This window comes from Ambystoma mexicanum, chromosome 14, assembly GCF_040938575.1.
Source record: "Ambystoma mexicanum isolate Mex_15411 chromosome 14, UKY_AmexF1_1, whole genome shotgun sequence".
NCBI classification, from domain to species: domain Eukaryota; kingdom Metazoa; phylum Chordata; class Amphibia; order Caudata; family Ambystomatidae; genus Ambystoma; species Ambystoma mexicanum.
In genome coordinates, this window is record NC_090940.1 from 99,902,988 (window position 1) to 99,918,951 (window position 15,964).

Consider the following 15,964-nt stretch of genomic DNA (forward strand, 5'->3'; position numbering starts at 1 on the left):
TTTTATTTAAGAGATGATCTGGCTGCCCAAGACAGAAATGGAAGAGCGTCCTAAAATGATGATGCTTGGGTGGAAGATGTTGCGCCGGGCATGCCGGATGATGGAGAACCCATTCCCATGCTCCCCGCAGGTACCACTAGTTACACTGGCAGGGGGAGATGAGCAGTTAAGGATGATAATCTGGAACCACTGGGAGCCGGTGGGGTTAGTTACGATGGGAGATATCTGGCGAGAGGGGACTATCACAGAGTTTGAAGTGCTGGGTGAGGAATCGGGGTTACACACAGGCCAGTATATCACATATCACATATCACAGAATGGTGCCGAGAATTAGGAGAACATGGCCTGAAACGGTACTGGAAGAATCACCAGATGCCACCATAGATATAATATATGATATAACAGAAGGGGGGCATGAGATCTCTAGACTGTACGAGATGATGTCTAATATCGGGATGGAACTAACACAATTAAGACTAGACTGGGAAGCGGAAGTAGGAGCCCCGATAGAGGACGGGATGTGGGAACGTGCCCTGGGGTACCACAAGAAGGTGTCAAGGAATGCGAGACTAAAACAGATACAACTATATATAAAGCACAGGGCATATATGACACCCCAGAGGATATCTAGGTTTGAAAATGCTGTACGACAAGCATGTCCCAAATGCGATGAAGAAAAGGCTGGCATGGTACACATGTTTTGGTCATGCCCAGTAATTGAGCGTTTCTGGGGTGAAGTAGCAAAGAAACTAGCGGGAAAGGGGGTTACGATTGTTATAGATACAGCCTGGGCCGTCTTGCTCGGGGGGGGGGGGGGTCCCAGATCGCAGAAACGTAAGCATGTTAGTAAATTGAAAGATCTAGCATGTGCTCGCAAAAAGGATTGCCATGGGATGGAAGACATGTCACAGACCACGGGTGGAGGTTTGGTGGAAAGAATTGCAGAAATGGGCGGAGGCAGAAACCATGGTATGGCAAGAGGCGAGCAATGTAGGGGGAGAGGAGGAGGCGGGAACTCTGATGGCCTGGAAATCATTAATAGCGGAATTGTTTGGAACGATACAAGATCTGACAGAATCCACAGGAAGTGAGACCCCACCACGCGAGGCAGATACAGAGTGTGAGGAATAAATAGGCTTGTAAGGGGGGGTGGCATAAGGGGAGCAGTGACCGAAATTAAGCAATGAACAATTGAGCTGTTGATATATGCACTGTGTGTTTGGTTTGTATTGTTTTTTGTTGGAATAAATCAATGAAATTGTTTTAAAAAAAAATGCTATTCATTATTAAAAAAAGACACTGCCTTTTACACCAAGAGCTCACTCCACACGAAGAACAGGAGCTACTCTGGCTTTTATAGCAAATGTCCCCTTAGACAGCATTTGCAAAGCAGCTACATGGAGCTCAGTACACACCTTCACTCAGCACTACTGCATTGACGCCCATTCCAAAGCAGATACACAGGTGGGACAAGCGGTTCTAAAACATCTATTTGCCGCTGCTCCTTCTCACGACCCACCATCTTCTCCTAACACTGCTCGCTAATCTATGCATAGCATGTGATCTAAGCAGAGTCCACAAGCTTCAGAAGGGATACATTACTCACCGTAATCGTATTTATGATGCTTGTATCTGCTTAGATTCCCATGCGCCCACCCTTCCTCCCCTGAGAAGGTGCATAGATGTTATATTAGCTTTTCTGTTATCTATCTGCTTGGATACACCTGTACTCCTGCTACACTTCACGCAACTTCATGTAAGAACAAAACAATCTGATGGACCTCGATGTGTGAAAGACCATAGGTACAGTGGACGTAACACTAGTGATAGTATTACTGGCACGCCCTGTCGACGTTCCTTTTTGAGTTTTGAAAACAACTGTAATACTCTGCAGCTTCCACTAGATGTCGGCCTATGCATAGCATGTGAATCTAAGCAGATACAAGCATCAGAAATATGATTACGGCGAGTACTTTTTCCCATATACTGGTTCTTAAATGTTGGAGTCCTGATCAGAGGCTCCGCGATCTCATACACTCACCCGCTTCTTTGTGTCCATGTATGAGTAGCTTTTCCAATTGTCTGATAACCCTTTGGTCTAGCGCTTGGGTTACCAGTTCTTTTCTGCTTCTTCATTGTACAGCTTGTACTTTGCTAGGCAATGGCCTTATTTCACCTCCTCCTACCTCATGTCCAAGGTAGACCATTTTACTCTGACCAATTTGACATTTGCTAGCCTTTATGGTCAGATGAGCCTGTTCAAGAGCCTGCCTGCAAAACACATCCAAGGTGGTGAAGATGCTCCTCCCAAGTGGGGCAGAACACTAAAATGTCCCCAAGGGGTCAAGCCTGGTGTCACTGAGAACAGGGAGGCAAACCGATTTAATGGAGACTTGCACTCTTCCTGTTGTTTCAGAGTCAGATCTGAAGAGAATTTGACTCCTTCAACTGTCTCATCTGAAGGTTGTCACCTGAGGATATTAGGGAGAGGCTCACTCTTGCCCTCCTCTTGATCAAAGGCTAGAAGCAAAGCTCCTTGTTCTGTTCTGGAAACAAAAGCTTTCTGATGGTTAGTGTGAAAGATCCTAGGGGCCTCCTTGGGATTGCCCAAGTCCACTAAATAATTGACCTCTCCAAGTTTACCTACAACCTTCAAGGGTCTAATCCATTTGTCATGTAAGGCCCTCTTCCTTGTATGTACCATAACTAGAACAAGCTGGTCTGGAGTGAACTCCACCATGTTGGCCTTCTGATGATCATGCCAATGTTTGACCAGAGCCTGATCTGCTTTAAAGTTATCAGAAGCTTCTGTCGTCATGAGTGCCATTCTCCTCCGGAGACCTAGCACATAGTCAGTGATTCTTACTTGCTTGAGGGAAGGAGCACTCTCCAACCCTTCCTTGATCAGGGCTAAAGGGCCTCTAACCGGATGACCATAGAGCAGTTCAAATGGGCTGATCCCTACCCCCTGCTTGAAGGACTTCTCTATAAGCAAAGAGGAGGCATGGCAGTAGAATGGCTCACTTTCTTCTAAGGGGTTCCTCTAAAGCACCTATAGTTAAACCTCTCCACCAACCCATTGGCTTGGGAATGATAGGCAGTTGAGAACTTGTAGGTCACTCCAGTTTTTCCACATGGTCTGCATGTAGTGGGACATAAAGTTTTACCCTCTGTCAGAGATGACCTCCTTAGGAAAACCTACCCTGGTAAAGACACCAAGGAGGGCCTTAGCCACTGCCTTAGCAGTAACAGTCCTCAAAGGAATGGCTTCAGGATACCTGATAGCATGGTCTGCGGAAACCAATATAAACTGGTTGCTTGAAGAGGTTGGAGGGTCTAGGGGACCAACAATGTCAATCTCCACCCTCTCAAAAGGGACTCCCACTGCTCGGAGGGGCACTAAAGGTGCCACATTCTTGGTTCCACTCTTGCCAGAAGTCAGACAAGTGTGGCAGCTCTTACAGAGTGTTTCTACATCAGCCCCCATCGCGGGCCAGTAGAAATACAGAAAGAGTCTCTCTTCGGTCCCCTTGAAACTCAAGTGGCCAGCCAGAGGGATCTCGTGGGCTAACTAAGAATTGGTGTCTCACCTCCTAGGACACTACAGGTCTTCTGTAGTCTCCTGGGGTAAAGTCAGTAGGTTCACTGTAGAGGAGGCCATCCTCCCAGTAAAGTCTATGCTTCCCTGGATATTACCCTTCCAGCTGGGAAGCTGTCTGTTGACAAAGACCTTCTAGAGATGGACACTCTTTGACCTCTGCTGAAGTCTGCCCTAGCGGGTCCACCTTCTCCGAGTAAAGTTAACCGCTCAGGATGGTCTTTACGATCCAGATCTCCACATCTGGAAGGTTTTCTTCCAGCTCTGTTTCACCAGTAGCTGATGCTTCTGAGTTTGATTGGTCCTCCCACTCGGCCTCAGCTGGGGAAGGGGTCACTGGGGTGACCTGGGACTGTCCTCTCGGGGATGTCCTTGTCCTGTGAACAGGTTTAGGTGTAATACCTTTCTCCCAGAGATCTCGGGTTTCCCCTTTGTCTCTTTCTTTGGCTTGGAAATAGAAGGGTGTCGTTCCTGTGGAATGGGGTAAGAGGAATCTCCTCAACCTCCCACTGAGTATTCTAAGGTTGCCTCTCTGGGGATACTGATGAAGTCTGTATCTTTGTCATGATTCAAATAATGGGCCTCATTACAAGTTTGGTGCTATTTCGTTTGTGCAGAACAGCAGAGTGCTGAAGAATTGCTTAGCAGATGCTACATGTGGATATACACAGGAATAGAAAGGTGTAACCTTCACAAGCAGCTGCAGCACACAGAGGTGAATGATGGCAGTTGACACAAAGCTGCTATACTCTCGCCCTCTGGATCCTGCAAGTTGATAATGTCAAATGATAGAGCTAGATTACCTCCATTGCTGAAGGGACAAATACTTGATATGCATATTGCATGTCCCCTGCTGTAATGCTGCTAAAGTGGTAAACATTTACCAAATGTAATCTACCCAGAGCATAGGCAGTGGTTGCAATTAATTGAAAACCTATGAGCCAAATCTCTGCCAGTAGCTAGACCTTGTGATAGGGTGACTTATTTACACCTGCAGTAAAAGCAGTGGGTCTGTAGCAGGGACCAGTTATGTAAATATCAATGTGAAAGTGTAGAGTAAAGGCTGGAACCATAAAGAACACAGCAAGTCAAGTCAGAGGGTTGGAGTATGGACATTGCCATACATGACCGAATCTCCTCAGAAGGATTTAAACCATATTAAATAAATGGTGTGAGATCTGTGGCCCTGATTGGAGATAGCTGTTCAGGGTACCATAGGAGCTTGACCCATCATGGCGTACCAGAAGAGCACAATCACTGGCGTTGATGAAGCAGTGGAAGAACTTGACTAGTTATACCCAGTTGGGCTTCCATGTTTGGCTAGTAATCTAGATTGCATGGGATTGAAGATCTGATTTGCTTTTAGGAACACTTGAGGTTGCCAAGTAATAATTGATTCTATTACATCCCAGTTAAACCTTCATTCAGGAAAGGACAGCAGTTCGACTCCAATAGAGGGAGAGTTGCATTCATTTGACCCTCCAATCCTAATCCTGAAGCAGTCTGAATAAATATAATCCACATTCATACAAGTTAGTCAAGAAAGGACAAATAATTGCTTCTGTAGCAAGAAGCAGCTTACCCCGATGGGAAGAACTGCAAAAGCCCTTTATTGCCTTAGAGGTAACGAATTAGGCAAATATCCTGACTTTCAGCCTTGTTGAAAGCCGACTCTGCTCCCAATATGAATGCAGCATCTCATACCCTTCCAGATCCTCTGATGGTCTAAATGATTATATGGATATTTAACACACAGGGTTTTGGAGTTTCTTAAACGAAGACCAATTATTGATTTCATATTTGCAATACTTTTATTGTGAAAACACAAAACTAGTTGCCTCTGATTTAACTTCTGTGGGCTTGGCTGGAGACCACCACACTCCTTACACATGGTTACAAGAGCAGCTTCCAAAAGTGGTTCCATGTGACATGATAAACGTCTTTGACTTTAAAGTCAACCCAAAAAGTTGTTTCTTTGGCAATGCTGTTTCTGTTTTCATTATGGCTAGTGGGCATTGACCCCTCCCCTCCCCTGCCTTGCTTTCCCCCAGATTACATGCTTCCCGTTGCTGTTTTTTTATTAATCCTTTAACCGCATCCCCATCGCTAAGTATGTATTTTTTTTTCTTTCAGTAGAGCTCATCTCTGAACATGTTTTCACATGTTAGTTTGGTCAACTGGGGTCCCATTTTTGAGTAAATACCATTTGGGCTCTGTGCCAATCCCGTTGAGTTATCTGGTTACATTTTAACACATATTATGTAAATTGAAATGAGGCCAGGATTCCAACTTGGTTTCAGTTGTAATGTGTTCAATTTTGTTAGGTTCACTGACGTTTGTGTCTTGCTTTCATTTCAGAACCAACTTGCCATCTCCCAGCAGTTTCAAAGGTGCTTCCCTCTTTCAGAGAGAGTCCCACTGGAAGGCTGATCAGGCAGGATCCTGTGGTCCATCTCTCTCCCCATAAGCAGGGACAGGTAAGTGTACTGAAACATATTTGCTTATATAGTAAATGTGAACTTCAGTTTAAACCATACTTAGCATTGCCTACCCTTAAGTAGTGAGGCTTTTTCCCCCTACGGATAAACTTTTTTCCTGAGGCTTTCGTGCATTTGCCCTGTGAAAAATTGTTAAAGGTAATCTCGGGTCAAAAGCCACTGTGATTTTAAAAGTCAGCTGGAGAACGCCTAAAGCCCATCATGCCGCCAAACACCACACATTACCTATTGCTTCTGTGCACTGCTTTACATAGACAATTCATTTGATACCAAGCACAGTTAGAGCGTACCATCCTTTCCGCAACACTGCTGTGATCCTCCTTGATGGATCTGCACGCACAAAAGCCATCTCCAATCGTTGATTCTTTTTTCCCTTTTGCATGACAACATCCCTACATCTGTGGCTTTTCGCCCGCTTTCCTTTCCTCTTATCTTCCATTGTCTCCCTATTTCTTTTCCTCTGCAGTCTAAGGTCTAGATACGCCAGGCAGGGGCACAATATGGCAACTTCATGACAAGCCAGGTGTTCCAGCACCACCATGGTAGTGCTTTGGCGCCGTATCAAAGCATTGTAACAAAGCATGCCCGTTCAACCTTTATTCCCGGTCTCCCCTGCATTCACATCCCCCTCCTCTCTGACTAAGGTGTGGATACCCCTGATGACATCTCAGTATTCACCTCTGAACAAGCCTACAGCTTGGTTAGACCACTACAGTGGTGACTGATGCAGTATCAAATGACTAAAAAGCTATGTAAGAAACCTCTAACCTAAAATAATGTACAGTACAACTATGAAAAGAAAGTTTTCTTGTATTCACTCTTTCCTTCAGTGCTTTGACCGTTTAAGAGCTGTTGAGGACTTATCCAAGTAAGCAACATAATAGTATGTTCTTCCTTTCTCTGTTTAAGTCTATGCTTTCCATCTCCTCTCCTGGTGATCTGGCCTTTCTCATCTTAGCATTACAAAATTCACTTCTCAGTTGCTCCACTTAGGACCCTTTGAAATGGAAAGCTTAGCTTCTGTTGCTGTGTTAGAGGCAATTGTTGCATTTGAGGTGTGGGTAAGTATGCAGGGCAGTGGCGGGTATTTAAACTGGTCTACTTTCTTCCTCCAAACACACTGAAGACTGCTGTGTGCTATAGCTGTCTTTGGAACCCCTTAAAGGAAAGGAGTATTTGGGAATATGTTGATTTGTGAAAGATAGTGAGCTAAAGACTCTGGGTAAGTCTCTCGTAACCAGGACTAATGTCTGGCAGAGGGACTCCCAGGACCCCCCTTGTTAAATCTGCATATTTAAGTAACTTTGGGTCTCACCCTAAGTTACTAGGGGAATCCAGACGTGGACCCCTTGCTCACTATTCTTAGAGAGGCACAGATCCACCCTACTGATGAGGTTCAACCAGACCGAAACACGTGTCTGGGGTTTCTGTTGGTACTCTTGTTCAGAGGAGAATTGCCTCGCATTTCGGTGCTGGACTGCCCCAGGGCAGGACAAAGACTGATATGTTTGGGATATTTCTTCTCTGTGAAAGATAGTGAGCTAAAGACTCTGGGTAAGTCTCTCGTAACCAGGACTAATGTCTGGCAGAGGGACTCCCAGGACCCCCCTTGTTAAATCTTGATCAACTAAAAGGCACTTCTTGTTGATGCTTGACAAATGCATAATCTGAGATTCAGTATTGGTGCAAATGAAGGTGAGTTTTCACAGATTTTAATGTAATCGCACCTGGTGACATACCCAGGTGTGAGAGTCTGCTTTGGGGGAAATCCATTTGTGGTTTAACAGGCTTTAATACAATCTCGACAGCTTGCAGTCATAAACCTAAAAAAAGTAAAAGCCCTTATATTTTCTTAAACCAATGGCTGATTTCCATATTGATAATACACATGGATAATTGATATGGAAAGGAAAGTGAAGATTGTGGAAAGTGTGGGGAGGGTTGTAAAAAATAAAGCTACAAGTGTCAGAGAAGGAAACAGAAAAGGAAGGCATTAGGGAGTAGAGGTGTTTGGGAGATTGTAACCCCCTCGTAAGGAAATAAATGAAAATTGAAAAATGTGCTCATGGAATCACAAAATGGGCAATTTACATTTCTGGTATACTTTTAAGAACGAGCGGTATTGGTTGTATCAAGGGGACTGATCAGTTTGGTGCAACCAACATTTTGTCCAGTAAAGTGAGCTGCTTTCCCGTTTACCCCACTTCCACCTGTTAGCTTAAATAGGCAATTGCAGCTCAAAGACGTAATTGGCGGGGCACATTATATTAGATTAATCCCAGAGGAGCCCAGCAACTTCCTAAGATGGGGCCCAGTCACCACAACGCTAAGAAAAGCCTCCATGGTTTGGTAAAAGGGCCCAGTGATTGTTCAGGCAGCAGCCTCAGGGCAGCATCTGCCACAGGGGAACCTTCACACTGAAAGTCACCCTCACGTTGAGTGTCTTCAGGGTCTTCGTAGAACTGAACGTGGCCGTTGGGGGCTCTTCAGGCTTGTGCTTTAGGATTACTGGTGCCCATATTGTTGTCCCTCTACATTCCTCAGTGCTGTCAGGTGGCCTTACTGGGCATGAAGCTCTATACAGGTAACAAGCGCACCACAGCCTTATTTTGTACGTTCATGTAACACATATATATGCTTTGCCCGTTGCCATAATTGCATTGTAACCTAAAATATGTCCTCGGATCCATAGCGGCCCATTCTACCCTTTTGGTCTCCAACTATTTTGACCTTTCAAAAAGTCTATACTAGACCAGGCTTCATCTGGCCTGTCTGTTTAGCAGCCCCAAATTACTTTTCTGGAGTTTGCCCTGTGGAAAAATTAAAATAATTATTTGAGTCAAAAAGCCACCACCATTTAATTAGGCTGCTGGAGCACACCTCAAGCACATCACTCATCCAAACACCATGCTTTAACCTATTGCTCCTCTTAACACACCTAGAACCATACCATTCTTTGTACAATGTCGATCCATGTGCCTGCTTAATGGATTCACACACACCTGAGCTATTGCAGAGCATTCATTTTTCACGTCATCTCCACTTGCCTAGGTCTATGGCATTGTATCCACTTCCCCATCCTCTTATCTTCTCCCTACTGCTTTTTCTTCATGGACTAAGGCCGTGATGCCGCAATACACTAACCTCTTGTTAGGGAGTTTTACTGTGGTAGGACTGAAGCAGACTCCCTCTTGGTTGTTACAGGTCTCCAATTAAGTTTGGCCTGAAATACCCAAACTGTTGGTAGCAATGGATGAGCAGCCAGGCTTAGTCTAGAAGGAAGAAGGGCTGTAGGTAAAGTACAAAGACCTCAGGGCACACCTATAGTCAAGAATACATTCATACACTGTAATTTTATAAAGAATATGGTTATTGTAAATACTAAGGCAACTAAAACAATATTAGAATCACAGGTAAGGAAACCTATTCACATTTATGCATTACTGACGGCAAAACTAAACTTAAGATGAATACAGTTAAGTAGTCAGAGGAGCAAATCAATTCATTTAACCAACATTCAAGTAATGCAACAAAGATACTGGTAAGTAACTTTTAGGCAGCCTATACTTTATAAAGTCCAATCCCATTTGGGGATGAGAACACTGTCATAACAGGGGCCCTCACACACCCTGCAGTGCGTGTGACCCCACCACCACATGTCCTTGGAGGGTGCTCCCTTGGACTACAAAAATAGAATTATTACAGCGTAACAGAAATAATTTCTTTATGAAGGCGGAGTGATTACAAAAATAAACAATTTCTTTTTGAAGTGCGAGGGCTCCGCCCACCCCATGACATGGAGGCCTCTAGGCTGGAGGCCTCCATGTCATGGGGTGGGTGAGCTCTATGACTTTAAATAAATAAAACGTTTCTTTTTAAAGTCACTCTGCCCTCATAAAGAAATTATTTCCAATATGGTTCGGTCCTTAACGGAAATAATTTCTTTATGAAGTCAGTGACTTTAAAAATAAACCATTTATTTTTGAAGTGATAGGGCTCCCATGAACCCCATGCCGTGTGCGAGTGTATGGTGCAAGGTTGCACAATTAAATGCATGGGTGGCTGTCTGGGTGTGTATGTGTGTGTGCTTGTGTTCAGGGGTGCAACAAAACCTACATTTCGGGTGCGGGTGGGGGTTGCTAACCATTCAAATGTTGGGAGAGGTGCTAACTTCACGGGTGGTGGGGGAGGGGCACACCTATTTGTGTGGGGCATCCAACTTCTTTATGCATTCTAATGAGACTATTCTAGTGCAGCTTCAAAGTTGCAAGCAGTTAACTTTCTCTTTTAAGTCACCCACTTATGGACTGCTGACCCCCCTCTACCCTTCCAATTACTTCTCTGGAATGCAAGTACTGAACCCACATCAATTTTTCAATTGCCTAAAGACTTATGCACTTGAATGCAGGTATTAACGGTGAAATGCTTTACGTTCGTAATGGCTGGGCCTTTGTTAACAGCGAAACCTAGGTGTCGTTTAACATCTGTGTCCTGTTCTGTCTGGGAACGGCTCTGTAGGCCAGCCCGGTCGAGTCAACATAGCCCAAAATGTCAAAGGTGGGGAACGGTGGGTGTGGGCGGGGGGGATGCTGAAGCCCAGCCAGCTCAATGGTGTTCAGCCACTACTTACATTTATTCCCTTGGTTACTTATTGGTAATCTTAGTTACTCGTAGCCCTATTCTTCCTTGTCCCATTACTTTTGTATTAGGCACTTTGACTCATACCCAAGTACAGAGATGAGATAGAGGGACATGGAGGTAATGTCTGGCTTAGTTACCTGTAATCTTCATTATTCTAGTCCCACGTGGAGGTAACTCTTGTCAAGAAGCTGATTGTGGGGATTGGAGCAGGGGTGGAAAGGAGAGGGGATGTGTGGGGGGTTGTGGTGGGATGGGGAATTGTGCAATAAATCGTAATGGTCATCCATGCTCGTGCTAAACCGGTTTGCTATGTGGTATTAGTGGCTAGAGAGGCATTAGTTGAAGCCAGTCTAGTCATTTCTTAGTTTGGCTTCACTTTTTTAACTGGGCATCTCTCATAAAGCAGTCCTGCCAAGTGTAATTACCTGGCTAGACTGGCATTTGCATGCTGCCAGTCTAGCCGTTTCTTACTGCACCCTTGTATATTTTTCTGGGAATATGTGATAAAATAACCATGCTGTGTTATTGCTTCGACTGGCATTTTGGTGCAACCAGTCTAGGTATGTGTAAATGTGGCTTGGCATGCTTTACTGTAATATGTTATTACGTGTCTAGACTGGTCTACATTATGCAGCCAGTTGGACATGTTGTCATTGTGGCATGGCATTTTTAATAGCAAAGAATTATATTAAAGCATTAATGTTCCTGTGCAGTGTTGGTGCACAGGAACATTAATGTATTGGATTTTTAGATTGGTGTTACCCTACCAAACAATTGCAAACCTTCTGGCCTTTTAGCCAATTTTTCTCAATGTCCTGTATAATCCATTAAAACACATATTTATATGTTTCTCCTAGTGCAGTGTGCCGTATACTCCTGCAGCAGCGTATGAGCAAGCGTGGTAATCTACACCAAGAGTGTGGCGCGACCCGTTATTTGTTGACGAGCTGTGGGGGGGTGAGCCCTCAGCATGGCTCGCAGGGGGGGGGCAAATTTTGTTACACTACTGGATGAGAGTCTCAGTCAGTTGGGACAATGGGTGACCAGGGCTGTTGCGAAGGAGAACAAAGGAAGGCAGACTCTGTCAAAGTTGTCATATTTGCAGGCATCTTCAAAGTAAAATGTTTAGTTAAAAGATGGTTGAGGGAGAACTGCCGAAGGATTGTAGCCCGAAGGACCAATGTCCTTAATCCTGGGAGAATACAGTTGGGTTGGCCACCCCAGTGTGTCTGACCACTCAGGAGGAGTTTGATTCAACACAGCAAGCACCCAGATAAATACCTAGGATCAGGACAGTAACTTTTCATGAGGAAAGACTGTCACTGGCAGGTTCCCAGGTGAGGCAGCAGCAGCAGCAGCTCCCGTTAGACTTCTTGGACTGGAGGCTGAAGAAGGAACTTTATGCAGGAGCAGACGGTCGGCTTCTTGCTATGGGATGCCCAGCAGGTGATATGCACTATACTGGTTTGTTGGAACACAGTCTTCTGTTCAGCGATGGTGGTCACACGTCAGGCTACTCTGTTTCTCGACCCTCGACTTGGAAGGGCAGATGTCTCGTAGTGGGAAAGAGTCACTGTAGGTCCAACAGGATGCCCACGAAATTCCAGCTGCAGCCACGCTTCAGGAGACGATGCACAGCAGATTGGTCCAGGTCCCAGGGTATTGGGGAATTGCAGCCCAAGATGGTTGCAGCTGTTCGAGGGACAACTCAAAATGCAGGTTGTCTCGAGACTGGTTAGGCCCATGGGTTCAGGGGAGGAAGTCTTCCAGTCTGGATCTTACCTGTCGATCAGAAGAGGTTGTTGGAGCAGCAGCGGTTACTTAGCAGTCACTGGTGGTCGCTGGAAGTGATTGCAGACGTCCTCCTTCGGATTCTTCATTCCATGGGTCGACCCTCTCATTCTGCTGCAGAACCCTCTCATTTATGCAGGAACCCAGCCGATCGGTCATGCCAAAGGCGACAGCCAGTGTACCATTCAGAACAGGATTCTAGCAGGCACACTGGAGGACAAAGACCGGCAGAGTTTGTTTCCTCCCAGCTTCCTGTCCTCCCAGACAAGCTGGCGTCCTCTGGCGGGCTTCCCAATGGGAGCCTGGCAAAGACGAGAGTGAGCAGGAACTCCCCCACCCAGGACGGCGGAATAATGCTCAAGAAAGGACAGTTCATCAAGAGTTGGTAAAAGAGAAAACAGCCACCATTTTAGGTCAATGGTGACCCATGTGTCCTTTACCACAGCTGCGACAGCAACCTGCCTGTAAAAATCAATCGGTAGAAAATATGCATTGCCACCAGCCACTCAAGTAAGCTTGTCACTGTAACTACAAAGTTACAGGAAAAGTGGAGCAAGCAATACATTGTTACCCCTCAGCACTCCACATAAGGTGGGGTGTGCCGATTCCACGAAATAAGTTAGGTAGGATATAAAGTATCCCCCTATCCTTGGAAACGGTAGTTATCACAATGAAAATAAAGATCAGCTCAAAGAGCTCCCAGAAACACTGCACAGAAAGTGCGGTGTGCTGCAATAATACATTGCAGATGCCTAAAAAGGTGGAGGAAAGCATTACTCCAAAAAGATGCACCCAAAAGGGTTGAAAAAGGTTCCCAGAGGTAAAGTAAGTCTGAGTGAGTGGGGATAAAGGTTCCCACTCACCCAGGAAAACTGATAAAAAGTGCTCTGGTACTCAAAAGTGGGGAGAATATTGCACACAAATGAAATTCTACCCAACCCCTCCAGACAAGCCCAGCGCTCTGAGACCACTACGGTGGTGATTACATATAGTGTAAAAGCTGTGTTACTTAACATTTGCATTCAAAGATCAGTAACCTTTTAAATAAAAAGTATTCATGTCTATTATATTTCCTGTGATAGTAAGGTCATCTAGGCTTTACGGTTTTCCGTTACTGTGTAACACAAGTTGTGATAACTGTTTTCCTGGAGGAAGTGGTCAAACACCACACACATCATGTGACTTCATGGATGAAAGTTTTTCAAATGGTTTCTTAAATGTCTTGGATCCTAAGGAAACATGCATTAGGGAGGTGCGAGTGAGGTTGTTTAAGAACATTGCTCAGTAAAAAGCAACAGGCTGCTGTCCCCATCCCTCCCACGTCTCACTATTACTGTTATTGAAGTTTGTATTTGCTTGCCCCAGTATGATTTTAAAGCACTTTATGCTTTGGATGGAGTCCTCCTGCTTCCAGGATGTCTTCTGGCCTGTGATAATGAGGATCGCCACATTTCACCTTTTGGGGTAGTGCATTGGCTCATGCGCACTGGAAAGATGTTGGCCAGACAGTGCCAACTCAAAACACTGTTGAAGTTCTTTTGAAGCGGTCCGGTGCTCATACAAAACAAACGGGGAAAGGTTTCATGTGAAGTCTAAGTTGCTTACTGAAACCTTTTTTTTTTTTTTTTGGGGTGGGGGGCAAAATAATCGAACAAAAAACACCTATATCCTACTAGCCCATCTTCACTGGCTGGTTGGGAATAGCTACAATGCTGCAGGCAAGACCAGAAAACTTCTCAAAAGCAATGCTGCCACTTAACATCCTAGGCGCTGGGCAAAAGCATACCTCTGCATTCTTATTTATTCATATTTGTATAGCGCACAGCAGCCCTAAGGCATCGGGAGGTGACCCAAGCATCACCACCGGCTCGTCTTTATTTTGTTTGATTATATTTTGACAAATTAACAAAATACAGGCACGTCTATCCATCTGGGACGACCTAAAAGCAAACGCAGATTCCAACACATCCTCAGCCCTGATTTTGCTCGACCTCTCAGCAGCATTCAACCCAGTAAGCCATGACACCCTCATCAAGAGATTAGAATATATAGGTATAACAGACTTATCACTACTGTGGACTAAATTCTTCCTAGCGAACAGAAACTTTATGGATAAAGCCCTTCAAATCCACTCCATCAGTTAATGACTGTGGAGTACCCCAAGGATCCTCATTATCACTATTGTATTTCAACATCTACCAGAATCCACTAATTAAGATCTTCAAAAAATATACTCTTAAGTGCCACAACTACACAGATAACACTCAAATCATCTACAAAATCGAAGACCCACAAACAGAACACTCAACTCTAGGAGAATGTCTAAAGGAAATCTGACTGGGTGAATGCCAACAACTTAAAAATCAACCCAGGAAACACAGAAATCATGATTATATCCAAAACTGAAGAGAACAATCGCTACATACCGTAGCTGATAGAACTAGGAACCGCGCCCACACCATCAAATCTAGTCAAAAACCTGGAACTCCTAATGGACAATGCACTAACCTTGGAACCACAAGCAAATGTGATAATTAAGAAATTCTTCTTCTTCCTCCTTCACTCGACAAAAACAATCCTACCATTCCTGTCCTTCACCCACAAAGCTGACAATGGTTGCACTCATGTCAAGAATCAACAACGCCAAAAGTCTCTACCTCGGGATGCCGGAACACCACCTTAAGAAATTACAATGCATCCAAAACGTAGCAGCTAGACGACTCCTCAAATTATCTAGAAGAGATCACATCAAACCAGCGCTAAAAATGGTACATTGGCTTCCGATCAAACACTGATTCACACCAAGAACCTCGCTCTTCAACACCACTGAACTAAATGGCAGCGACAAACAATAAAACGGGACATGCAAAAGAACATGCTGACTAAACACTTGAAGGTACAGCCAACACCTAGAACCGATAGAGGGGGAATACTGCCAGTGACACATCTAATAGAATTGGGAACATTGCCAGTACCACATTTGGATAGAATTGCAGTTATTGGATTGGGTGTGAAACTGGACAGGATTGTGAATATGGCCAGTGCCACACCTAAATATAATTGTGAATATTAGTCTGCGTCACATCTAGACAGGATTGTGGATGTTAGCCAGTGCAACACTTAGATACAACTATGAGTATTGGCTGGCGTCACATCCAGACAGGATTCCAAATGTTGGCTTGCCTCGCTTCTAGACATGACTGTGAAGGTTAGCCAGTGCCGCATTTAGATATAGCTATGAACATTGGCTTGCGTCGCATCTGGACAGGATTGTGAATATTAGCCGGTACCGTATCTGAATGGAGACTGGGGGATTTTGCGCGCCACATCTGGAAAGAATTTGAAAATTGGCATGCATCTCATCTAGATGGCGAGATCAATAACCAACTCGTCCACTAGCAATCTCGCCCTTTTGCATACACCTCTCAAACTCCAA

General features: G+C 44.7%; 1 protein-coding gene across 4 annotated transcripts in view; it reads left to right on the forward strand.

Moving 5' to 3' along the window:
- Nucleotides 1-15,964, forward strand: part of SIPA1L1 (signal induced proliferation associated 1 like 1) — a 1,823,374-nt gene that overhangs the window by 1,322,405 nt on the left and 485,005 nt on the right. For all 4 annotated transcript variants that reach the window (XM_069638601.1, XM_069638604.1, XM_069638602.1 and 1 more), the window contains one exon: nt 5,957-6,075. In XM_069638601.1, coding sequence (XP_069494702.1) covers nt 5,957-6,075 — 119 coding nt within the window. The remainder of the gene's footprint in view (nt 1-5,956; nt 6,076-15,964) is intronic.